We start from the raw sequence: 27063 nt of genomic DNA, 5'->3' as shown, positions 1-27063 counted from the left end.
TTGCTTTTCTTTGCACTGTAAGTTGTGCCTATTTATCTGCAGCCTTCTCTTCTCTATAGCAGTTTTTATAATTCAGCACTTTAAGCTTGTCTGAGTGTTCAGAAAAAAGGGGGTGGACAGCTGAAATTACCTTCTGCAGAGCCCAGTGAGGAGAGCTCAGAGCTGATTTGGGGGAAGAGATTTACACCCCCCCCCCCCTCTCCACACAGCACACAGGAATAAAGCTAAGGCTGTCCATCTCCTGGAGGTCTCCGCCATCACCATTTTTCTCCTTGATGTCAGGAAAACTCAACTTGTCAAAAGTGACTCATCCTGATAGCAGAGGAACGAAGCAGCTGACAGAAATGACACTTCGTGTTCTTAATTAAGATAAGTACACACTATAGAGGGATATGCTTTGTTCATATTTCATAACTGTGGTTTACAACCACTTTAAGTTGGGTGTGCCTTTTGTGCTGCTGTGTACTCCTTTTTTTATATTAAATCTTTCTCCTCTGATGGCCCCTGCTGTAATATTTCAGTGCGGCATGGGTTAATACAACTAGAGGGCTGGCACATGCTCTCCTCAAGAGCTAGACTGTGCCCTCCATTTATTATGTTTATTTCAGACGTGTGTCCGAATAGAGGCATTGGAGTGGTCAATTATGAATGTGTCATTGTTATTCTCTGTTTGTGCTGTTGGTGATAACTTTTCTTTTTATAGATTTTAACTGTTTTACTTTGGGATTTAGATTCTACAAAACCTTCTTCTTTACTTTCCTTTATCAGGAGGCTCTTCAAAATGATGATGTGCGCAAACATATAGTGGATGGGCCGTATAATGAAAATTCTAAGGAGATAGTTTGTGAAAAAGGAGCTCCCTCCATGCAAGTGCAAAATGTAAGTATCTGTTCTCTGTTCAGAAAATGCAGCCATTTCTATAAAAAAAAAAAAGTCATGAACGAAGCATGTAGTCTGCAGTTGCTGATCTCTTTGCTTGGGTGTTGGGATGACCCTCTTTTCTCACTGTTTTAGTCACTGATTTGAAACAAATAAGCAGATAATGACTGACACGTATGCAACTTTTCTGATTCTGGGTCAATTATTCAGAAATTAGAAAAGTTAGCGGGTCAACGTAACAGTCATTCGGTTAAGTACACTGATCAGCAGTGGCAGCTGTCCCTTTCCCCACCTCCTGTGTCCGTTTTTTCATGACAGGTTCACTTTTAAGGGGGACAGTCTCTCAAACGTGTATACATCATCAATTGCAAAATAGATTTATAAACCTCAGAAACAGATATTGACTTCTTACTGCTGTGGCCTGCCCAGGGCTGGACAGTACAGGTATTTATATCCAGCAACAATGCCAGTAGTCTACTAAAAAATGTCCCAGCCACCTGTGGTGTATACTCTAGTTTTACACCATAAAGGAGGTGGGGATATATGCTTTTATTTGAAAATGCATTTACCCTTTTAACACCTTCACTGCCACCAACATAAGGCTTACATGAATGGTAGCGCAGACTTTTAACCACTTCAATACATGGCACTTTCACCCCCTTCCTGCCCAGGCCAATTTTCAGCTTTCAGTGCTGTCGCACTTTGAATGGCAATTGCGCGGCCATGCAACGCTGTACCCAAACAACATTTAAAATTTTTATCATTGTTTTGAGACAGAGCTTTCTTTTGGTGGTGTTTAACAACCACTTTTTTTTTTTTTTTTTTTTTACTTTTTGCTAAACAAACGCAAAAGCACCAACAATTTTGAAAAAAAAGGGGTTTCCTTAGTTTCTGTTTATAAAATTTTGTAAATAAGTTATTTTTTCTCCACTGATGTGGCTACACTGATGGGCACTGATGGGCAGCACTGATGAGATGGCACCGATGAGCCCTGATGAGAAGGCACTAATATGTGGCACTGACAGGCATCGCTGGTGGGCATCACTGATGGGGCTGCACTGATAATCATTGCACTAATTATCAGTGCAGATGTCCCCCACTGAGAAAAGCTGCTTATCGGCTCTCCTCTTCTCACATGCTGTCAGTGTGAGGATAGGAAAAAAATAAAACCTTTTAATGCCCTTTGGATAGAATAACTGATTCTCAGCCACCAGCTGCAGCAAAAAACTTGCAAAAAAAACTTGTAAAAAGCAATCCAGCAAAAGAGCAAAGAACAAATGTTTTATGTAAACAAATGGTTTACTGCGCTTAGTGCTGATCAAATTCATATATATACGTACAGAACACACATAAAAACAAAGTCCTATTAGGTGATGATAAATAGTGCTTGTGCTTAAATTGACAGCTCCTGTGCAATGGTGCACAGACTGGGTGCCCCACAGATGTACACTCACCCTGGATGTTGACCAACTATCCCTAGTATGGTCTCTTAAGCATGTGGGTATACCACTATGGGAGCCTGTTGAAATGACGTCTCATGCAAAAATACACCTCATGAGCATGGATGGAAATGACAAAGGAAAGCCTTCATTGTCAATGCCATTAAAAATGGTTTATTCAATACATAAATGAAATCATTCCACTCACATTTATAAGTGTCTTATAGTCCTGGCACCCGGCATGTATAGCGGGTAATCGGCCCTGGCATGGGAAATCGCCACTCACCACGTTCTGCTAGATTCCCAGGTAGTTTCGTATGGGTGGAAGTGATGTGATGACGCGGTGTAAACTCCATTTTTAATGGCATTGCCAATGAAGGCTTTCCTTTGTCATTTCCATCCATGCTCATGAGGTGTATTTTTGCATGTGACGTCATTTCAACAGGCTCCCATAGTGGTATCCCCACATGCTTAAGAGACCATACTAGCGATAGTTGGTCAACATCCAGGGTGAGTTTACATCTGTGGGACACCCAGTCTGAGCACCATTGCACAGGAGATGTCAATTTAAGCACAAGCACTATTTATCGTCGCCTAATGGGACTTTTTTCCTTTTTATGTGTGTCCTGTATGTATATATGAATTTGATCAACACTAAGCGCAGCAAAATGTTTTTACAGTGTGAGGATAGGAATACCAATAACCAGCACTTCCTATATACACTGTGATCAGCTGTGATTGGACACGGCTAATCACATGCAAATCCATCGGTGACAACTAATCCCAATATAGTGCCCTCCCCTGATGTCGGTTCTCCTCTGCATCCTGAGAGGACCCTACTGCAGGACAACCTATAGGAATTGTCTAGGTCACGCAAGCCGTAACATAGGCATCGGAAGGTAAAAAGAAGTGTGAAGACTCAGGACCTGTGTGTCATGTGACTTCTGGTAAATATATTTTTTTATTTTGTTTTTTCCTTCGCCAGTGATTAGTTAGAAGTCAGGTTAAAAGGAGATTTAGGGAGGGGCTTTTGGGGGTGAACTGAAAAAAAGGTAGAGCCTTTTTTTTTTTTTTTTTTTTCTTAGAAAGTTTTATGCAAAAGTATACAGGGTATTCATGCATCGCGAGTCCTATCAAGGAGGCATAACCCAATAAAGAAAAACAAATGTATGCATACATAAAAAAATAAACCCACAAGAATTAACAATACTGGTGATGATTGTGTTCCATTTACAGTATAAACCAAATGGTGTAAATAATTCACACATGCCACATAGGGCCAGGTGCATTCAGCTAGTAATGCATATTGCAGTTTCAGGAGACACAGGTTGACGAGGACTGGAGATCTGTCCCACATTTTATTGCATTTGCCTGGACACCCTCTATTGATGTAAATTATCTTTTTGTATGTTAGTGTATTATTATTTTCAGCAATCCAAACGGCCATTGTAGAAGCTGCTGCCTAGATCCAATTGCAGGCTATAATCTTTCTAGATACAAACAAGGTTTCATGTAGGAATCTAAGAGTGTGTTTGTCTGTATCAGTGTCAGGAAAGATTCCCAACAGGCATTGCTTAGGATCGAGGGACACTGGTGAGCCCATCTGATCATGTAGGAACTGGACAATCCGTGACCAGTATCCTCGAATACGGGGGCAATGCCAGAGGAAATGCAAATGATATCAAGCATCTGGGGCACATAGAGCTATGCGAAGGACAGAATTTGGCTAAGCGGTGTGGAGTATGCCCTATGTGTTATGTAGACTTCTGTAAGCCTATCCGACATTTTGGGGGAGACGAGTGCAGGTCTCTACAGCCTTACCCCAGTCCTCATCATCTAACTCCCCAGCATCGTCAACCCATTTGGTCTTGGCATTGTAGGCAAGTTTAGTGGCCGCTGGAGTAATGAGCATGTTCTAAAAAAAAAATGGATATGAGTTGATGTGGCTCATTTCCACAGATTATATCAAGTGCATCCAGGGATGGTAGGTCGGGGTAGTAGCCTGTGAACTGGGTATATAGGGCATGGCGCACCTGAAGAAAATGAAAGAACATGTAGTTGGGGAGGGTAAATTCTGCCTTTTTTATTGGTCAAATGTTTTGAGTGTTCCATTTGTGAGAACGTGGGACAACAGGTAAACTCCCCTGGATATCCATGTAGTAGGATTGGTTATCTAAAGGAGTTTTAGGGGAAGTTTGTTGTACCACAAGGGAGTATTAATGTGAAACCCAGTTGTTCTGATCTTGGACATTGCCAGATCCCATATCCGTTTGTGCTGGAATATAAGGCCCGAGCGGCTTGGGAGCCCCAACGAACCATGCAGGCTGCGCAGCAGGTCGTAGAATGGATGTGGAGCCCGTGAGTCCACTGAGTGGCATGCCAAGGCGAGGTATCTACATTTGTCAGTCTTATCAATGATAAAAATGCGAGAGCTGTGCCACCAGGTAATCAGATCCAAAGTCCGGAACTGCCAGCCCCCCTAGGGAAGTTGGGATCTGAAGAACCTTCCAGGATAATTTGTGTCTACTGGGCCCCCATTTGAAAGACTAATAAAGTGTCCATAGTTTTAAAGTATCTAAGTGGAATGTAGACTGGAGAGTCCCATAGTACATAAAGAATTTTGGGCAACAGTATCATTTTGACCAGTCCCACGTGGCCTATAACTCCCAATGGCATTTTGGTCCACGTCTGTTTTGGCTTTAATCAGCGGGAGAAGAGGCTCTACATTCAGCGAGATATAGTCAGCTACATCCCTAGGGACCTGGACCCTCAAGTGTTTAAAAGTGCTAACTCTCAGCAAGGGCATATTGGCCTGGTCTTCAGATGGGGAAACCTATCCATGGGGAGGATCTGGAACTTGTCCTAGTTTATTTTAAGGCCTGAGAATCTACCAAAATTGTCTATGATCTATATTGCAGTTGAAAGTGAGGGACCTGAGTCAGCCAGGTAAAGGATCATGTCATCTGCATATAGTCCCACCCTTTCAACCACCAGATCCAGATGATAACCCTCTAATATTGAGGTGGTCCCTAAGTCCCACCGCTAAGGGTTCTACAGCCAGTGCATATAGAAGGGACGAAATGGGGCATCCCTTCCTATCACCCTAGCCTGCAGTGTATCATAAAGTATAGTGAGCCATTTGACTAAGTTGGGGTGGAACACATTAGATAAATGGACAATGAATTTGTCGGGCAGGCCATCTGAGCCCGGTGCTTTAGCCTTTGCAAATTGAGCTAGGGGGAGGGTAATGTCGTCTGCTGAGATCGGAGCCTCCAACAAATCAACCTGTTTGGCAGATAGTTTGGGGAGATCCAGTGTCTCAAGAAGGGTTAGGAGACCCTGAGGGGGATAGTGCACTTTAGATGTGTAGACTTCCCGGAAGAAATCCCCAAATTCCCTGACAATGATCGCGGGGTCTGTGATGTCCCCTGCCATGGCTGAATGCAAGGTAATTACCACTGGGGGTCTGGAGTCCAGATGCGCCAGATAGGCCAGTAATTTACCCGGGTGCTCGCCTTGCTCAAAAATCTTTTGTTTGCTAAAAAAAAACAAGTTATGTTAAGCCTGTTCCTGGCACAGCTGCTCTACAGTTTCAATTGTGCCAGGGGGTCAGATGACGGTTAGGTGACATAACAGTCCTCCGACATTGTCAACTGAGTCATGGCATGTACATAATCTGCTTTAGAATTGCATTCAAACCTAGAAATGGATTCAGTAAGTAATAGTCTGGCATGTTTATTAAAAGCTTCCCAGATCACTAAGAGAGAGGTTGTATCTGCATTGTTGTTTAAGAAAATTGTCCATTCAAAAGCCAACCTGTCGCGATCAGGGAGAATGGTTAGCCAGAATGGATTCAATACCACATTCAAGGATGGTGGAGCAGTATATGAGGAGAGTTCAATCCAAAATGGGGAGTGGTCTGATGATATTCGGGGGCCAGATTTTGCAGCCCGCAACCTAGGGATTAAGGCACGGGACAGCCATATATAGTCTATACGAGACCTTGACGAGTATGAACTAGAAAAGTAGGAGTAAGCCTGGCGGTTGGGGTGCAAGTATCGCCAGGTATCCACCAAATTAAAAGTAGACATCAAGCGATTGAACCTGGTGTCACGGTTTGGCATGGGAGACTGCTGCCCCAAGGACATTCGGTCCAGACATAGGTTCGCAGAGGTAGAGCTTTTTGACAGAAAAGGCTTTGCATATGCTACAAAAAAAAAAACTGTCCTTTTTTATCCTAGCAATTTATTTATTTTTATATTCTGCTTGTGGTTTACACTTCCAGCCCATTCCCAGTACAGGCAGTCCCCGGGTCACAAACAAGGTGGGTCCCATAGGTTTGTTCTTAAGTTGAATTTGAAAGTTGGACAAGGTTTTTTTTTAAGTGCAACACTAGCCAAAAATAAATGTTTTTTAGAAGGCATAGGGAAGGGTTAACACCCCTGTAACTTTGTTTTGCTGTTTGTGCCCCTGTTCATAAGATTTCACCTCACTTTCTGTTCATGTGACAATTGAATTTTGAAAATTTTGGGTTGTCGTGGAAACCAGGATTGGTGATTTTAAAGCTTCACCTTTTTCCCATAATAACTCTTACACAAGTGAATTCACTTCCTAGGGGAAGATTTCCTCTCACTTTCTGTTGTCTACCTCCATTTGTAAGTATTAGTTGTATGTAAGTAGGATGTTTTAACTCGGGGACTGCCTGTAGGTGAAAAATCGAGAGTGGAGAGAAGTTTCAGGATGGTACATCTCCAGCACACAAGCGTTGCATCATTTCAAAGGAAAAAGATGCACAAAAGTTGACAGCAAAAAAGCGTTGATAGGAAATGTGGAGCTGTCAGCGCTGGAGGAGGGTAAACCAAGTGGTAAGTCTGCCATAAAGTGCAAGTATTCGATATCTTTAAAGAGAATGTAAAGCACTGCGTAAAAATTGATGGCGCTATATAAGTACCTGAAATAAAATATATAGTAGTTTTTGTAGATATTCACTGTAACAGTTTGTGCATGGTTTCGTTTATATAACAAACTGTCTGACATTCTGCTTGGGTTTTACAATTTTTACTCTTCTCTTTTTTTTTTTTTTGTCTTGTGTTTTGTCACAGTTAAAGTTGCAAAATGCACAGCGCTCTGAAAACGAGGTATGTTGATTGTTTGCAAATCCTGTGCTTTATCCTTTTTTATCCCTGTCTAGATTTGTTTTTTGTTTTTTGTTATCTATGTCCCATTAGGGAGCTTTCGCTTCACTTCCTGTCCCAACTATAACGTGAAGTAAGAGGAAATCCCTCTAAAGTGAGAAGTCCCTTGGTTGTCACAAGGGCCATTAGTACTAGTGTCCCCATTAGAAGATATCCTCTTTTGTTCCTGTGACAGCTAAAAGTTTTGAAACTACTTTCGCTTTCAGTGTGTAATGATAAACAGGAGAAACCAAGAGGGTGACATTCCCTAGCACAGAAACACTGGTGGCCTCTCTACTCTGTCCAAAATGTTAAAAAAAAAGACCAATTTTATTTGGGTACAGCATCGCACGACCGTGCAATTGTCAGTTAAAGTAACCCAATGCTGTATCGCAAAAAATGGCCTGGTCATTAGAGGAGTAGTGAACTGAAGTGGTTAAGGTGGTTATATAGACTTTTTTTTTTTTTTTTTGTCTATATAACCACTTCAGCTCCGGAAGGTTTTACCCCCTTCCTGACCAGAGCACTTTTTACAATTTGGCACTGCGTTGCTTTAACTGCTAATTGTGCGGTCATGCAATGTTGTACCCAAACGAAATTTGCGTCCTTTTCTTCCCACAAATAGAGCTTTCTTTTGATGGTATTTGATCACCTCTGCAGTTTTTATTTTTTGCGATATAAACGGAAAAAGACCAAAATTTTGAAAAAAAAAAAAAATGATATTTTCAACTTTTTGTTATAAAAAAAACCCAATAAACTCAATTTTAGTCATACATTTAGGTCAAAGTGTATTCAGCCACACGTCTTTGGTAAAAAAAAGTCAATAAGCGTATATTTATTGGTTTGCGCAAAAGTTATAGCGTCTACAAACTAGGGTACATTTTCTGGAATTTACACAGCTTTTAGTTTGACTCTCATTTCTTGAGGTGCTAAAATGGCAGGGCAGTAACCCCCCCCCCCCCAAATGACACCATTTTGGAAAGTAGACCCCCCAAGGAAATTGCTGAGAGGCATGTTGAGCCCATTGAATATTTTATTTTTTTGTCCCAAGTGATTGAATAATGACCAAAAAATAAATAAAAATATTTTACAAAAAGTTGTCACTAAATGATATATTGCTCACACATGCCATGGTTATATGCCGAATTGCACCCCAAAATACATTTTGCTGCTTGTCCTGAGTACGGGGATACCACATGTGTGGGACTTTTTAGGAGCCTAGCCGCATACGGGACCCCCGAAAACCAATCACTGACTTAAGGATTTCTAAGGGCGTAAATTTTTGACTTCACTCCTCACTACCTATCACAGTTTTGAAGGCCATAAAATGCCAAGATGGCACAAAGCCCCCTCAAATGACCCCATTTTGGAAAGTAGACACCCCAAGCTATTTGCTTTGAGGCATGTCGAGTCCATGGAATATTTTATATTTTGCCACAAGTTGCGGGAAAATTACAAACTTTTTTTTTTTTTGCACAAAATTGTCACTAAATGATATATTGCTCAAACATGCCATGAGCATATGTGGAATTGCACCCCGAAAATACATTCTACTGCTTCTCCTGAGTATGGGGATACCACATGTGTGGTATTTCTTGGGAGCCTAGCCACGTACGGGCCCCCGAAAACCAAGCACCGCCTTCAGGATTTCTAAGGGCGTACATTTTTGATTTCACTCCTCACTACCTATCACAGTTTTGAAGGCCATAAAATGCTAAGATGGCACAAAACCCCCCCCCAAATGACCCCATTTTGGAAAGTAGACACCCCAAGCTATTTGCTGAGAGGCATGGTGAGTATTTTGCAGCTCATTTGTTTTTGAAAATGAAGAAAGAAAAGAAACTTTTTTTTTTTTTTTTTTTTTTTTTTTTTTTCTTTTTTCAAAACTTTGTGACAAAAAGCGAGGTCTGCAAAATACTCACCATACCTCTCAGCAAATAGCTTGGGATGTCTACTTTCCAAAATGGGGTCATTTGGGGGGGCATTTGTGCCATCTGGGCATTCCATGGCCTCCGAAACTGTGATAGGCAGTGAAGAGTGAAATAAAAAATTTACACCCTTAGAAACCCTGATGGTGGTGCTTGGTTTTCGGGTTCCATACGCGGCTAGGCTCCCAAAAAGTCTCACACACATGGTATCCCTGTACTCAGGAGAAGCAACAGAATGTATTTTGGGATGAAATTTCACATATGCCCATGGCATGTTTGAGCAATATATCATTTAGTGACAACTTTGTGCAAAACTTTTTCCCGCAACTTGTGTCACAATATAAAATATTCCATGGACTTGACATGCCTCTCAGCAAATAGCTTGGGGTGTCTACTTTCCAAAATGGGGTCATTGGGGGGGGGGGGTGAACTGTCCTGGTATTTTATGCACAACATTTAGAAGCTTGTGTCACACATCACCCACTCTTCTAACCACTTGAAGACAAAGCCCTTTCTGACACTTTTTTTGTTTACATTTAAATTTTTTTTTTTTTTTTGCAAGAAAATTACTTTGAACCCCCAAACATTATATATTTTTTTTTTTTTTAAGCAAAGACCCTACAGATTAAAATGGTGGGTGTTTCATTTTTTTTTTTTTCACACAGTATTTGAGCAGCGATTTTTCAAACACATTTTTTGGGGAAAAACACACTTTTTTTTTTTTATTTTAATGCACTAAAACACACTATATTGCCCAAATGTTTGATGAGATAAAAAAGATGATCTTAGGCCGAGTACATGGATACCAAACACGACATGCTTTAAAATTGCACATAAATGTGCAGTGGCGACAAACTAAATACATTTTTAAAAGCCTTTACAGGTTACCACTTTAGATTTACAGAGGAGGTTTGCTGCTAAAATTACTTCCCTCGATCTGACCTTTTGCAATGATACCTCCCATGCATGGTGCAATTGCTGTTTACATTTGATGCCAGACCGACGCTTGCGTTCACCTTTGCGCGAGAGCAAGGGGCAACGGGTGCTTTTTATTTATTTTATTTTTTTTTATTGTTATCTCAGGGAATGTAAATATCCCCTATGATAGCAATAGGTAATGACAGGTACTTTCCAATTTAAAAAAAAAAAAAAAAAGTCCATTAGACCCTAGATCTCTCCTCTGCCCTCCAAAGCATCTGACCACACCAAGATCGGTGTGATAAAATGCTTTCCCAATGGCGCTGTTTACATCCAATGAAATCTAAGTCCTGAAATGCTCGTAGCTTCCGGTTTCTTGGGCTATAGAGATGATTGGAGCCATTCTGGTCTCTGATCAGCTCTGTGGTCAGCTGGCCGAATCACCGGCTGCATTCTCGGGTTCCCTGTTGGGAAAGCGAAAACCATGGAAGACGGTGGGAGGGGGGACACATTCCCTCCCACTGCTTGTAAAAGCCTCTAGGATTGCTTTTAATTGAAAGTCGACCGCTGGCTGAAAAGAATGATACCAAGATGATACCTAAACCTGCAGGCATCATTCTGGTATAACCACTCAAAGTTCAGCAACATACCAGTATGTTGCTGATCTTTGTTGGGCATATATTGTAATCCCTTTTTTTTTTTTTTTTTTTTTTTTTTTTTTTTATAACCTTTGTAACTGTAACCGGTTCCAGGTTTGTGTCTCTCCAAATACGATGGCATCTTGGGAGACCCTGTGAAAGTGTGCCTAGTCTGTGCAATGCTGTACCCTACGCTAAAACTCAATGTATGGTAGCGCTTAAAACATTCACCAATGCAAAGACCAGGATTGTCAGGACAGGAGGCACAATAATAGCGGGTATCACGCCTATATCCGCGCTTTCTACAGACACAACATTTTCTTTGGGGGGCTAGTTGGGTAGGGGTACTCGGGAGGACATAAGGAAAATGCCTCTCATGCAGCCGGCTTACTGCATTTGTTTGGGGAAGGTGAGGTGGAGCACCGTCTGGAAACAGAAGGGCTCTGACTATCTCTTCCTGGAATTTAAGGAAGGATCCAGTCCGTCCTGAAGCTCTGTAAAGCACATGAGCGTTCAGCAAAGCCAATTGAAATAAGTATACAGACACTTTTTTTTTTTTTTTTTTTTTTTTTAATACCAGCGTCTGGCCTTACGGGCAACTAGGTACGGCGCCAACAACTGGTCGTTGAGGTCCACCCCTTTCCATATTTTGGTTACATTCATGGACACACAGGGGTTTCTCCACAACACCAGTCGCCGTAGTAATTTGGACAGCCGTGTCTGCATGAGGGGAGGTAAGAACAAAAACATTCTTTTTACCCCTCCACTTCATAGCGAGCAAATTATTACACTGCAAGCAGGCTCCCTCCCCCAGCCTAAGACAGGACTCTACAAGCTGCTGGGGAAAGCCCCGGCGATTAGGTCGCAGGGTGCCACATGCTCCAATCTGATGATCAAAAAGGTAACTAAAAAGTGGCACGCTCGTGTAATAATTGTCCACATATAAGTGGTACCCCTTTCCGAATAAGGGTGACACCAAGTCCCACACTATCTTGCCAGCGCTTCCTATGTAGTCAGGGCAGTTTGTCGGCTCTACATGGCTATCTCTTCCCTCGTATCCAAGTATCCAAATTTTTTTTTTTTTAAACAAATTTTTTCCTCATTTTAGGCCGATACGTATTCTTCTACATATTTTTGGTAAAAAATATCGCAATAAGCATATATTTATTGGTTTGCGCAAAAGTTATAGCGTTTACAAAATAGGGGATAGATTTTATAGCAGTTGTATTATTATTTTTTTTTTTTACTAGTAATGGTGGCGATCTGCGATTTTTATTGTGACTGCGATATTGCGGTGGACACATCGGACAATTTTGACACATTTTTAGGACCATTCACATTTATACAGCGATCCGTGCTATAAAAATGCATTGATTACTGTATAAATGTGACTGGCAATGAAGGGGTTAACCAGGAGGGGGCGCTGTAGGGGTTAATGTGTTGCTAGGGAGTGATTCTAACTGTGTGGGGTGGGGATTCACAAGGGGAGGAGACCGATCGGTGTTCCTCTGTACAAGGAACACACCATCGGTCTCCCATCTGACAGGACGTGGATCTGTGTGTTTACACACACAGATCCACGGTCCTGCTCGGTTACCGGGCACGCGCACCGGGACCCGAGCGATGCGGCGCGAGCGCCCCCTGGGCTACCTGGAAGGCTGCGCCGTCACATGACGGCGGCCCAGAACAGCTGCACCGTCCCGCCGTCATATGACGGCGTGCGGGCAGCAAGTGGTTAACTGACAATTGCACGGTCGTCCGATGCTGTAATCAAATAAAATTGATGTAGTTTTTTTTTTTTTTTTTTGTTTCCCCACAAATAGAGCTTTCTTTTGGTGGTAGTTGATCACCTGTGCAGTTATTCTTTGCTCTATAAACAAAAAAGACCAACAATTTTGAAAAAAAGAATATTTTTTACTTTCTGCTATAATACATATCACAAAAAACAAAACATTTCTTCATTAATTTAGGCCAATATGTATTCTACATATTTTTGGTTAAAAAAAACCCAATAAGCGTACATTGGTTGGTTTGTGCAAAAGTTATAGCATCTACAAACTATGGGATAGGTTTATGGACTTTTACATTATTTTTTTTTTTTTTGTTTTTTTTTTCTAGTAATGGCGGCGATCAGCGATTTTTAGCGGGACTGTGACATTGCGGCCGGCAAATCTGACACCAAAGTGACCAGTGATACCAATACAGTGATCAGTGCTAAAAAAATGCACCGATTACTGTTTAAATGACACTGGCAGGGAAGGGGTTATTGCCAGGGGCGATCAAAGGGTTAAATGCAGTCCCTGTTTGTGCTTTCTTACTGTGTCACTAGGAACAGCAGATCTTCATGTTCTTCCTTGTCAGAATGGGGATCTGCCTTGTTTACATAGGCAGATCCCCATTCTGCCTCTGTGGAGTGATTGCGGGTTGCCAACAGACATTGGGTCCGCCGGACACGCCGGCACCTCCTCCGTGAAGCGGGCGTGCGCTTACAGTATCTATTGCAGGAAACAACGTATAGGTACGTTATTTCCTGCAATAGAGTCGCCCTGCTTAAGTATATATGAGGTGGGCGGTCTTTAACTGGTTAAAGTAGAACTATAGGCAATGTGTTTGTTTTTTTTTTTTTTCTTCATCTAGGATAGAGTAAGGGAGGGTTACAACCTCTGTCGGGTTTAATTTTGTTACCTGTGTCTCATTGGGGATATTTACCCTCACTTCCTGTCCTGTGGCCAAAACATGAGATAAAAATGAAATCCCTGCAAATTAAGAAAATCTGAAATAAACTGGGTCCGGCTGAAATATTTTTATACCCGTTCATCTCAGTTTTCTCATTGAAGCCACCCCAGGTACAAGGAGTATACAATCCAAAGTATAAATCCAGGATGTCTACCTCGTGCATGATTTTTTATTAATTGCTCTGCAGTAGGTCATTTGTTAGAGACCAACTCTTATCCAGACACACAAACATCAGAGGCCATAGAATTCAGCAAAGTGTCTGGGAACACGCTATGCTTTGTGTTCCCATCTTCCACAAACCTTCTTTCTTTTCATACATCAGGGGACACAGCCATAGTAGTTACTATGTGGGTTATAGGCCACCTTCAGGTGATGGACACTCGCACACCCTAAGACAAAAAGTGCACTCCCTATATAACTCCTCCCACTACTGGGAGTACCTCAGTTTTTTCGCCAGTGTCTGTGTTGGTCACGGAGTAAAGATGTGCTGAGCTAAACTCCTCTGGAGCAATCCTTGCTGGGGCTAGCTATGCAGACGGATCCATTCAAGGTGTCTTTCTGGCCAAATTGAATGGTACCCGGGCATCGTGTCCGAAGAAGCGAGGTTTTTGCCTGTGAATGCTTCTCTTTTGAGAGCTGGACCCCGGAATCCAGTACTTTTTGGTATTCAGGCCATAAAGTTTACTGCCAGTGGTGCTATTGCAGGTCCAGGATTGTGGGTTTCCTCGAGGATCCCCAGCTCCTGAAGGTTTAACGGAACCCACTGTGAAGGGTGAAGATTGGGTCTGTTGGTTTACCACAGAAAACCCTGTGGCGGGAAAGGTAAGTGGAGTTTTTCTAAGAAGTTTTTAAAATTTTCTTATGCATTGTCTCCTTTAAAGTAAATGTTGTTGTTGTTATGCCTAAGTGTCACCACTGGGGGCTGTATGAGCACGTACCTTCTCATGCTTTGCTCAGAGTCGCACTGTGTCACACCAGGGATGGGGAATTGGCAGGCGGACTACTTGAGTCGCCAACAATTGTTCCCGGGAGAATGGTCCCTTCACCCCAACATCTTTCTGTCAATATGCCAAAAATGGGGAGTTCTGGACGTTGAACCGGAACGCAAACAGATCCACAACAAGATTAACAACTTTGTGTCAAGGACAAGGGATCCGATGGCATACGGAACAGATGCCTTGGTCTTTCCATGGGATCAGTTTTCACTGATCTATGCATTCCCTCCTGTTCTGCTGCTTTCGTGTCTCCTACGCAGGATCAAGGAAAAGGAAGTGACTCTGTGGCCCAGGAGATCTTGGTTTGCCGAGATCATAAGGATGGCGGTAGGGGACCCTTGGACCCTGCCCCTGTGGCCAGACCTACTCTCGCATGGTCCCGTGTTCCGTCCTACCTTACAAACGCTAAGTTTAACGGTTTGGCTATTAAGACCCACATTCTAAAGGACCGTGGGCTGTCAGCTTCAGTAGTTTCTTCCTTGGTTAATGCTAGGAAGCCGACCTCCAGAATCATATATTATAGAGTCTAAAAAGGCATGTGTCTCCTGGTGTGAATCCAGGGGTTGGCACCCCAGGAAATATATCATAGGTAGGATCCTTGACTTCCTACAGATGAGATCAATAATGAAGCTGGCCTTCAGCACTATCAAGGGCCAGGCGTCGGCCTTATCGGTGTTTTTTTCAACGACCACTTGCTTCATACTCTCTGGTTTGTAACCTTATCCAGGTAACCTACATAGTAACTACTATGGCTCTGTGTCCCCTGATGTACTTCAAAGAAAAGGATTTTACAGGTAAGCTGTTTTTAAAATCCTATTATGCTCCTTAGATCTAGTATGTAAAGTTCTAATGGCTCAGCCTACATACAATAACCTGCATGGGCAAATCGGGAAATTGTCTACAAATTGTGAAGGAAAGTAATTTGAGACTTTTACCCATTTACCTGAAAGGCTTTTTTACCATGTGACACCTATTTTCATGTGAGGCATTTCAGTTTTCTACATTGGTACATGTTGCCAGGTTGCGTTTCTCTAATAGGGCGAGTGGGAAATTTGCTTTCCTGAGCGTTTTCTGTATGTGAATGTCGGCTTGTTGGGAACCGTGGATTTTAAAGTGGTTGCAAACTGCTGCAGTAAAAAAAACAAAAAACTTTCCCCTGCAAGACAGTTGCATAACGTGCTAGTATGCATCGCATATATAACAGTATATGCAAGGATAAATTGTATATTTTATGGTTTGTGCATTCTCTCTCTCTTTTTTTGGTGTACTTTGTTTCCCTCTCCTTTCTCCTCAGCATACTTTTTCTTTTAAAGAGGTTTAATGGGGGACCCCTAAAAAAAAAAAGTAGTAGAGGAAATTTTTGCAGTATTTGTACTATGGCTAGTCAGGGCTGGAAGTTCTACCATTCCTGTATCCAAAGATGGATGCAAAGTTTAAGGCAAGTGTGAAGAAATGCTGTAAAGCAAGAATGCTTTCATTAATGGACGTGGTAATAGTTTTTTTTTTTTTTTTTTTTTTTTTTTTTTTAGCAATTAGCAAAATGGAAAATAAATGAAAAGAAGAGATTGCAGTATTTTATGCAACCACCCTTTACCTTCAAAACATTATCAAGTATTGGTACACATGCACGCAAATTTTCTTGGAGAAATAACCACAGATCCTCTGTGGCTGTAGGCTGCCTCAAATCCTTCTGTCTTTTCATGTAATCCGAGACTCAATGTAGAGATCAGGGCTCTGTGGGGGCCAAACCATCACTTCCTGGACTCCTTCTTCTTCCTTAGACTGAAGATGGTTCTTAATGACATTGGCTGAATGTTCGAGGCCGTTGTCCTGCTGCAGAATAAAAATTTGGGAGCGATAACACGTTCTGCAGTGAAATATTTTTTTATTTCTATTGACTTGCTTCTAATTTGATGTGTCCCAATTAGTGCATGTGCAGGCACAGAAGTAAAATCTCTAAAGAAATAAAATAAATTACATTAAAAAAAAAATGGCAAGTAAAGCTTGCTTATAACAAAACTTGGAGGATTTTTTTTTTCTTTTACATATACCCTTTTTCTTGTTTCCTAGAATAAGAACGCTTCTAAGACCAATCCTTTTCTTTCCAATTCAAAGGTAAGGAAAAAACAGGGATGCATGTTCTTATATGTGGAGACATTGCTTGTTGGCGTAACAGATTTAATCGGCAAAATGTCAGCTGCTGCATGTTTAAAACAGCCCTCATGCTAATTTGTATATCAGAGATTTGTGGGATTTTTTTGGGTGCATATTAAATCAATAGGAAAAATGTATTAAAAAGTGGAAATATTATTAATGCATTAAAAAAAAATGTAGTTGCATTAGAAAAGACGTATACAGTACAGTCCTTAAAGGTACTGCACGATGATGTGGTTCCCAACATGTTTTGCCATAAAATGGGGCTTCCTCAGGGGATGCTGTCCAAGCTTCCCAAATTATATTGCAATTGATAATGGTTCAGGCGGTCAAGCAGACACCCTAAGACCAAAGCCCAGACTGCAGGCAATCACAGGAGGCATGAAAGCACTAGAGAGCCTAGTTTGCAAAGAAAGTGAACACAAGGATGAAAAATCCTATTTGGGGACATCCGGTACGTGATTTGAGGTCCTGTAGGGAGTGTGTGTCTCTCCTCCTGGTTTCCAGTTTCCATGTGTGTTTTTTTTTTCATTTGCTTGCTCCATTTTTTGACTTTTTTCAATTTTATTTGTAGTTTTCATAATGATCTCATGTCCAATTGACTGTCAGAAATATTAATACTTGTATTTTCCCCAGGGTTATGTTGCTCAAACACCACAAGATGGGCCCTTTATTTTTGTAGTTTCACTAAAATCGGAGCAGAGTGCTGAAGATTGGAGTTTATCAGGTAGTGCTCTTTTGACGTGATTTAATGGGGTTTAACAATTACAGGAAATATAAATTTGGTGCCCATAGAGTTCATTAATGATTGTTCTTTGTTAGTAACCTGTGTTGCAAAATTGAGGACATAGCTCCCAGAAGGCAGAAATAAAAACCTGACAGGTTCTAACCTTTCCACACAATTTTACCAAAAGGTCTTTTTATTTCTGTCTGCCATACTTTTTAAATGGCAAGATTCCTAAATTGTTAGATTATAAAATGCTGCATGGGTATATTGTCAGTCAGAGCCTGCTATTCTTTATTTTTTTTAATATTGCTGATGATCTTCCTATGTGCATTTTTACTTACATGACATCTGTTTGGCAAAGTATCCATTATAAATATTTCAAAGCGTTTTTGTTTGTGATTGATTTATTTTTTCTGTTTACTCCTGAACAGTTTATACCTCAATGGAAGGTCCTCATGGGTACATTTCTGCTTCAGATTGGCCATTAATGATTGTAAGTATGTATGCTGATCTATTGGAAATGCCATGACCACTAAATAGAAAACTGTTTAACTGGACCTTCTGGAAAATAGAAACAGCAGCTTACTGAACTTCTCAATGAATGGCTGTCGTGGGGGGGTGGGGGGGGTTGTCAGGACAAGCCTGCTCATTGGAGTAGAGCAGGCTGAGTTCCCAGCACAGCTAGAGACCTGACCACACTGTGCTCTCCTGCTTAGTGTGGTCAGTTTTCAATATTTTAATAGGAAAGCTGCGGGACTGGCAGGAACACCAGGGATTTCACACAAAAGAAGCAATATAAGGAGAACAGGATATGTTTTCATACAAGTACATGGTACATCAGGCACATATCAGGAATATGAATTGATGGGGCAGCAAGCACTTTTAGTGTCTATTTCACACGGGCTTGTCCAGCGGGGGATCGATCCACTGATCCCCGCTGAACAGGCTGATGACGAACCTGTTTCCGCTCGCTGTGCTGAGACTGACCTGTCAGAGCCCTGCTCTCCTCTATGGGGAGATCAGATGATAACAGATCGCCTGTCCATTTTTCATTCGATCCCCAAAAAAGTGAGTAAAGCTCAAAATCCTTATAATAGCTTTTATTTTCATAAACGCAAATGCATTGGTAGCACTGTGCCATCTATTCCAAATCAAAACCTCAAGTGATGAAAATGTTTCAAATTTGTTATTACTTTACAGAAAGTGAAGAAAAAGGAATTAATAGGTTTTTCCAAAAAATAGTGTCTGAATTTTTCTTTACAAACTCAAACATTTACTGTATAAACTGAAAAATGCTTGAAGATTTAGCTTTCCTGTGAATCACTAAACTAATATTTAGTTGTATAACCACTGTTTGAGAACTGCTTCTGTGTTGCATGGAGTCGACCAACTTCTTGCACCTGTGAACAGGTATTCCAGCCCAGGACGATTGCACTACATTCCACAATGAAATTCCTCTGCATTTCTTGGTTTTACCTCAAACAGCATTTTTGATGTCGGCCTCACAAGTTTTCTATCAGATTAAGGTCCGGGGATTGGGCTGGCCACTCGATAACGTTCATTTTATAGGTCTGGAACCAAGGTGCTGCTCGCTTAATGGTATGCTTTGGGGGTCATTGTCTTGCTGAAAAACCCATTTCAAGGGCATTTCCTCTTCGGTCTAAGACAACATGACCACGTATTATTTAAGTATTTTGATGTAATCAAACTGATCCATGGATCCCTGTTATGCGATTAAATAGCCCCAGCACCAGTGGCGGCTGGTGCTCAAAATTTTTGGGGAGGCACAAAAAAATTTTGGAAAAAAAAATTGCAGCCACTGTGCCCATCAAATCATATGCTGCCAGTCTGCCCATCATATGCTGACACCCTGCTACCACTCTACCCTGAGCCCACCCTTTTTTGAAGCCTATTAGAGCCTAAATACACCCCCTCCTGCCCCCGTCATAGGAGTCCATGCATCCAGTGTCCTAAAAGGGGAAGGGCGCATGGATAGGGAGGCGGCAGCAGGGATAGGGGGGACGGCGCGCCTTGCGCCCACAATGCACAGGCCACCACTGCCCAGCACCATAGTATGAGAGACCTCCCCATATCGGGATGCTTGTGCCACCATGCTTCACTTTCTTAACCGTGTACTGTGGCTTGATTTCAGTGTTTGGGGGTCGTCTGACAAACTGCCTGCAGCCCCTAGACCCAAAAAGAACAATCTTGCTTTCATCGGTCCGCAAAATTTTGCGCCGTTTCTCTTTAGGCCAGTCAATGTGTTCTTTGGCAAATAGTAACCTCTTTAGCACACACAGTTTTTTCAACAATGGGACTTTACAAGGGTTTCTTACAGATTAGCTTGGTTTCACATAGGCAGTCTTCTAGTTGTTACAGTACTCACAGGTAATGTTAGACCTTCTTTTATAACCCTGGAGCTGATCATTGGCTGAGTCTTTGCCATTTTGGCTATTCTGCGATCCATTTGAATGGTAGTTTTCCATTTATCTTCCACGTCTTTCTGGTTTTGGTTGCCATTTTAAAGCATTTGAGATCATTTTAGCTGAGTGGCATATCAGTTTCTGCACTTTTATGTTTTTCCCTCTCCAATCAACTTTTTAATCAAAGTACACTATTCTTCTGAACAATGTCTGGAATGACCCATTTTACTCAGATTTTCAGAGAGAAATGCACTATACCCAGCATGTACAACATTTGCTGCCTTCGTCCTTAACCACTTACCAACCCGGCCAATTCTGACACTTTGCTCCTACATGTAAAAATCATCATTTTTTTTTTGCTAGAAAATTACATAGAACCCCCAAACATTATATATGTTTTTTTAGCAGAGACCCTAGAGAATACAATGTCGGTCATTGCAACTTTTTATCTCGCACGGTATTTGCGCAGCAATTTTTCAAACACTTTTTTTTTTGGAAAAAAAACAGTTTCATGTTTTAAAAAAAAAACAAAACCGTAAAGTTAGCCCAATTTTTTTACATAATGTGAAAGATGAAGTTGCGCCGAGTAAATAGAAACCTAACATGTCACGCTTCAAAACTGCACACGCTCGTGGAATGGCGCCAAACTTCGGTACTTAAAAATCCCCATAGGCGATGCTTTAAAATTTTTTTACTGCTTACATGTTTTGAGTTACAGAGGAGGTCTAGGGCTAGATTTATTGCTCTCACTCTAACGTTCGCGGCGACACCTCACATCTGTGGTTTCAACACCGTTTTCATATGTGGGCCGGGACTTACGTATGCATTCGCTTCTGCGTGCGAGCACACGGGGACAGGAGCACTTTAAAAAAAAAATTTTTTTTTTAATTGTTAATTTTACTTAAATTTTAATTTGACACTTTTAAAAAAAAAAAAATTTTGATCACTTTTATTCCTATTACAAGGAATGTAAACATCCCTTGTAATAGGAATATGGCATGACAGGTCCTCTTTACAGTGAGATATGGGGTCAATAAGACCCCACATCTCACCACTAGGCTGGGAAGCCTGAAATAAAAAAAAAAAAAGCGATCACCGCTTCCCAGCCGAAGCGGCGCCGTTTTTTTTTAATGCAGAGGCCGGGCGTGACGTCATAACATCGCGCCCGGCCTCCGACGATCATAGAGACTCCAGTGACCATCTGGTCCGCCGGAAATCTCTATGATCAACATCCGGGGCCGGCGGATCCGCTCTCCGATTCACCGATTGCAGAGGTGAGTCGGAGGAAGCACCGGAGGAAGCACCAGAGGGCGGTGGGAGGGGGGGACGTCCCCTCTCGCTGCCCGTAATTACGCTCAAGCGGCTGACCCGCCGCTATGATCGTTCTTATGGTGTGAGGAATCGCCGGCTGAAACCGGCAATATCTGAATGATGTATCTAGCTGCAGGCATCATTTAGATATACACCCACAAACCCAGGACGTCCATGGACGTCCTACGGTCGGCAAGTGGTTAAAGGGCCACCTGTTTGACGCCTGATTTTTTCAGATTGAATGACCTCACTAATTGAACTCCACACTGCTATTAGTTTGAACACAACTGCATAAAACACTGCTGTTTTGGCCTATCCATACAGCTGTAATTTTTGAATATCGATGCTGCCAGACTGCAACAGGAGATTCATGTTAAACTTGGGTATAGAGTAAAACATATTTCTATTTTAGCAATGCCAGTGCTACCAATGTGTTTGGTATAATGTGGCTTGTTTTATGTAGTGCCTGGTCTTTAGCTTTAAAGAAAAAACAATTTTGTCCAATTTTGGTAAGCACATATTTGAAAGCTGAGAGATTGCCAGCAGAGGGGCACCACTCACAACATGAAAGGAGATTTTTCAACTAAGCTTACATTGGTTTGCCAAATAACTATTGTATGTATTGCTATTACAATGCTGATGTTTTAAAATGAAAGTGTATGCTGTGACTATATATCTCCTTTAATGTTCACCAAAGCTGCATAGGAGTCGAGTTTTTACATTTTAGATGGCATTGGGAGAAGTAGGAACATCAAAAGGTCCCATTCACACTATTGCATTGCAGTAACACTCGTTACGTGTTGCACCAATGCACCTTGCCAACAGACAATTATTGGTTGAACTAGATGTAGCATATATATAGGTGATTGGACTGTATTTCAGAAAAAACAGAGACGGAACTCCCAATCCCTATAACAACCAGGAAAATATGAAGAGGGAGAACTGATTTCAGAGCACAAGCCTGTTGTATAGTCATATTATGACATTTAAAACCGGAGATAACCAGGTGCAAATTACGCCACCCCTGACCTGTATTACCACCTCCGCGCTATATTAATGTCAAAACCTTACCAAAGCTGCCACTTAACAATAAAATGTATATAAACCGAATTCACCAAAGGAAAATTATAGATGAAATAGTGGCGCTTATCCCCAGGTGGGGAGCTGCCAGACACTCTTATCCAGCCAGTGAGCTGGATACAGACGTGACTAGAGAAAAAGTGAAAAAACATATATTGCTAAATATCCCAAAAAGTAAAAATTATTAAATAAAATAAATTATTCAATAAATTCAATATGAGCTAATATAAATTATATCACTCAGTGAAAGTGATATACAAATATATAAATCCAAGAAAAAAAATATATATATATAATGAGAATTAAACACAGTAAATGTCTATAAAGTCCAGAAACCAATCAATCGTGAAAATATTTGAGGAAAGTCCCAAAAAAGAGTGAGGGTGACTCCAAAACTGCTCAGCTGTGTTTTCAAACATCCACCACACCTCTGTGACGTGAATCCACTCCCTGCTGAAATTCAAACTCACCAGCTGTTAAGGTCTCTCACTCTCGTGTTTGGCCTGACAGAGCCTCTAACCCACTTACATGGGGGTTAACATGCGAGCATACACCTCCACTGCTCCATAGGAACACTGCTTTTCTCAGGTTGGTAGTATGACATAAAAATAAAAGAAGCTCCAATAGTGTAATCTCGTTTAAAAGAATTAATCACATATAAAACAACTTGTGATGAACTCACATTTAAAATAAAATAACAGGCAAGTCACTTCACGGCAAATGGAGAACTCCCACACCACAGCAAGCAATAGCAACTGAAATAACAGGCAGGCCACGGCGGACCCAGGAGGTGTGTGTGCTCACGTTCGTCTCATCGCGGGATGTTACTACACGGCAATCTCACACGAGTGCTAGAGGAGGGAGTGAAGGGGGGCAGAGCGGAACTCCAGTGAAGGGACGAGTGCTGCGGACGGGTGAGACGAACGTGAGCACACACACCTCCTGGGTCCGCTGTGGCCTGCCTGTTATTTCAGTTGCTATTGCTTGCTGTGGTGTGGGAGTTCTCCATTTGCCGTGAAGTGACTTGCCTGTTATTTTATTTTAAATGTGAGTTCATCACAAGTTGTTTTATATGTGATTAAATCTTTTAAGCGAGATTACACTATTGGAGCTTCTTTTATTTTTATGTCATACTACCAACCTGAGAAAAGCAGTGTTCCTATGGAGCAGTGGAGGTGTATGCTCGCATGTTAACCCCCATGTAAGTGGGTTAGAGGCTCTGTCAGGCCAAACACGAGAGTGAGAGGCCTTAACAGCTGGTGAGTTTGAATTGCAGCAGGGAGTGGATTCACGTCACAGAGGTGTGGTGGATGCTTGAAAACACAGCTGAGCAGTTTTGGAGTCACCCTCACTCTTTTTTTGGACTTTCCTCAAATATTTTCACGATTATTTTTCACGATTGATTGGTTTCTGGACTTTATAGACATTTACTGTGTTTAATTCTCATTATATATATATATATATATATATATATATATATATATATATATATATATATATATATATATATATATATATATATATATATATATATATATATATATATATATATATTTTCTTGGATTTATATATTTTGTATATCACTTTCACTGAGTGTTATAATTTATATTAGCTCATATTGAATTTATTGAATAATTTATTTTATTTAATAATTTTTACTTTTTGGGATATTTAGCAATATATGTTTTTTCACTTTTTCTCTAGTCACGTCTGTATCCAGCTCACTGGCTGGATAAGAGTGTCTGGCAGCTCCCCACCTGGGGATAAGCGCCACTATTTCATCTATAATTTTCCTTTGGTGAATTTGGTTTATATATTATGACGTTTGTTTGGAATTTTTGTAGTGTATCTTTTAAATATTTGCAATAAAATGTATATTTTTATTAACTACTGTGGTATTGGCTCACTTTAAACAGATACATCATCCCCCCCCCCCCCCCCCCCAATCCCATTATTAGAGAGCGCTCTGTCTCCCTCTTCATATTTTTCTGGTTGAACTAGATGAACTTGTGTTTTTTTTCAACCAGACTACAGCCTCGTACATACGATCCGATTGTTGGCCAACCAAACGTCTGATATTTGTCCAAAGGGCGTATGCCAGGAACTTGTCTTGCATACTAACGATACACAATTGTCTGCCAACAAACGTGAACGTAGTGTAGTACTACGAGGAATTTCAGCTCTTGAGCGCCACCCCTTGGGCACCTTCTGCTAATTTCGTGTTTGGTGAGCATTAATTCCGAGCATGCGTGTTTGTACCTTCCACTTTTGTGTGACGAACTTGTGTATTGACTATATGAAAATCTGACAACAGACCGTTGTCCACTGAAAATTTACTAGCCTGCCATCCAACATTTGTTGGCCAGAAGTTGGACAACAATTGTCAGAAGGAGTCTACTAATGGTCAGATTTTAGGACAACAGTCTGTGAGCAGACAATCCCCTGCCAACAATCTGATCGTGTGTATGAGGCTTTACTATGTAACATGTTTGGGTACATGGCTTCTTGTGGTGCATGAGGTGACACGTTCAAATTAACGATTGCCTTAATGTTGCACACACTAATATAATGCAGTAGTGTGAATGGGCTCCAAAGCTCCCCCCCGCATATGAAAGGTTTCAGTGTTTATAATTTAAGAAAGTACATCCACATTACTCTGTTATGTGGGTGTAAATTTTTTAAAGTTTTTACTATACATTTTTGTGTATTTGAGTGTTTTTTTTTTTTTTTATATTTTTTTGTTACAGTTTTACATGGTGATGTGCATAATGTACATAGTTTTTGGACTCATGTGGTTCGTTTGGTCTGCCTGCTATTGGAAAGATTTGTTAAGGATACAGTTTTGGATTGCTGCTGTCATTTTCTTGGGAATGCTGGAAAAAGCAGTATTCTATGCTGAATATCAAAATATCAACAGTACGGGAGTGTCGTGTAAGTTTTGACTCAGTATTACATAAATGCGGTATGTACTACACTTATCAGTATTAAATGTCCTTCTCTTCTCTATGCAGCGCCCGGTCTGTTGGTGTTTGCGGAGTTGGTTTCTTCCATCAAAAGAACCCTGGCTCGGTTATTGGTCACCATTGTTAGCTTAGGATATGGTATAGTGAAGTAAGTCTGTGTGTGTGTGTGTTTTTACTTTTTGTGAACGTAAATTGAATAGGGAACAAGACTTGCAGACTTCAGTTCTAGCTTGGGGGAAAACGAAGGCTAGAAGGCCTATGGGCAGGAAAATGGTTTGGTAAATAAATAAATATGTATAATGGCTGCGCTTAGGGCAAAGAATTGAGGTATGCAGCCCCCCTGAAAGGAGCTTCCCTAAGGATCCTCCAAAAGAGTTAAAGATTATTCACAATGGGCTATGGCGCTCCCTATAGGATTATATGGGATGAGCAGCTACAGCGAAGTGTGTGTGTGTGTGTGTGTGTGTGTGTGTGTGGGGGGGGGGGGGGGGGGGGTTGTTATCCCTTGGTGTCCTGATGTGTGATAGTGTAAGCTGTACCAAATATCTAAATGAAGTTTACAAAAAACACCATAACCCCTAGTGGTGGTTTACGGTACCACCAGTAAATTGTGCCAATATAAGCAATCTTAAGTGATAAAAAAATCATAAAAAAGTGAACACAAGAATATAGAAGGTGTAAACTAAACACCTATAATTGTGATGGGATTTCAAAGAAAAACCACCATATAGTATAGTGGTTTAGCATTGAACAAAGACATAAAAGTGCACCTCTGCCTAATAGTACAAATAACACCAAACAAATTGTAAATAGTTTTCAAAATTTGAACACCGTTTTTTTGCAGAAATTTATCACCCTAGAGGAGTTCTCCCTCTCCTTGCTGGCCACTTTATTCCTCCAGCTGACCCCTAGCCTTTACAGAGCACAGTAATGATATAGGGGTCAACGGGAGGAACCACGGCAGCCAGAGGGGGGACATGATTTTATACACACCTGGAAGTGTGCGAGTGAAGTATCAGCAGATGGGCTGCCTAGACAAGTAACAGAACGCCTTTGCGTTAGATTATCAGTTGCTCATTCTGTGAAGAGTTAAAATATGGTAAACGTGTCAAACAGCACAAAATAGCACAGACATCCCCATACGTCTGCAAAATGGCCGATGGAGGAATGTTATGTATACTCCTCCCACCCTGTCAGTGTGTAACGTCATCGCAGACGCATTAAAGTGGTTCTAAAGGCAGAATGTTTTTTTTATCTTGTTGCATTCTATGCATTAAGATAAACGCCTGTGTGCAGCAGCCTCCCTCAGCCCCCCTAATACTTAACCTGAGTCTCCTCTCGAGCCAGCGATGTGCACGAGTGCCTCAGCCATCCAGGACTCTACCTTCTGAATGGCTGAGACATGGCAATGGCGCCATTGGCTCCAGCTGCTGTCAATCAAAGTTAGTTAGCCGATGAGAAGACAGAGGGGGTTGGGCCGAACCACGGCTCCGTGTCTGAATGGACACAGAGCTATGGCTCGGCTTGGGAGTGCCCATAGCAAGCTTGCTTGCTGTGGGAGCAGGAGGAAGGGACCTGAGAAGAGGAGCATCTGGGCTGTCTGTGCAAAACCACTGCACAGAGCAGGCAAGTATAACATGGTTGTTATTTTTAAAGAGAAAAAAAAACGAGACTTTAGTATGACTTTAAATTGCTACT

General features: G+C 41.4%; 1 protein-coding gene across 2 annotated transcripts in view; it reads left to right on the top strand.

Annotated features, from left to right (window-relative positions):
- TMEM87B (transmembrane protein 87B) overlaps positions 1 to 27063 on the top strand; it is a 117809-nt gene that overhangs the window by 48853 nt on the left and 41893 nt on the right. For both annotated transcript variants that reach the window (XM_073628040.1, XM_073628041.1), the window contains exons 4-10: positions 769 to 879; positions 7421 to 7456; positions 16778 to 16822; positions 17498 to 17588; positions 18020 to 18081; positions 25150 to 25333; positions 25414 to 25513. In XM_073628040.1, coding sequence (XP_073484141.1) covers positions 769 to 879; positions 7421 to 7456; positions 16778 to 16822; positions 17498 to 17588; positions 18020 to 18081; positions 25150 to 25333; positions 25414 to 25513 — 629 coding nt within the window. The remainder of the gene's footprint in view (positions 1 to 768; positions 880 to 7420; positions 7457 to 16777; positions 16823 to 17497; positions 17589 to 18019; positions 18082 to 25149; positions 25334 to 25413; positions 25514 to 27063) is intronic.

This window comes from Aquarana catesbeiana, linkage group LG04 (genome assembly GCF_042186555.1).
Source record: "Aquarana catesbeiana isolate 2022-GZ linkage group LG04, ASM4218655v1, whole genome shotgun sequence".
In the NCBI taxonomy this organism is placed as follows: domain Eukaryota; kingdom Metazoa; phylum Chordata; class Amphibia; order Anura; family Ranidae; genus Aquarana; species Aquarana catesbeiana.
Note: the sequence above shows the minus strand (reverse complement) of the source record. Positions and strands in the feature narration are given on the sequence as shown.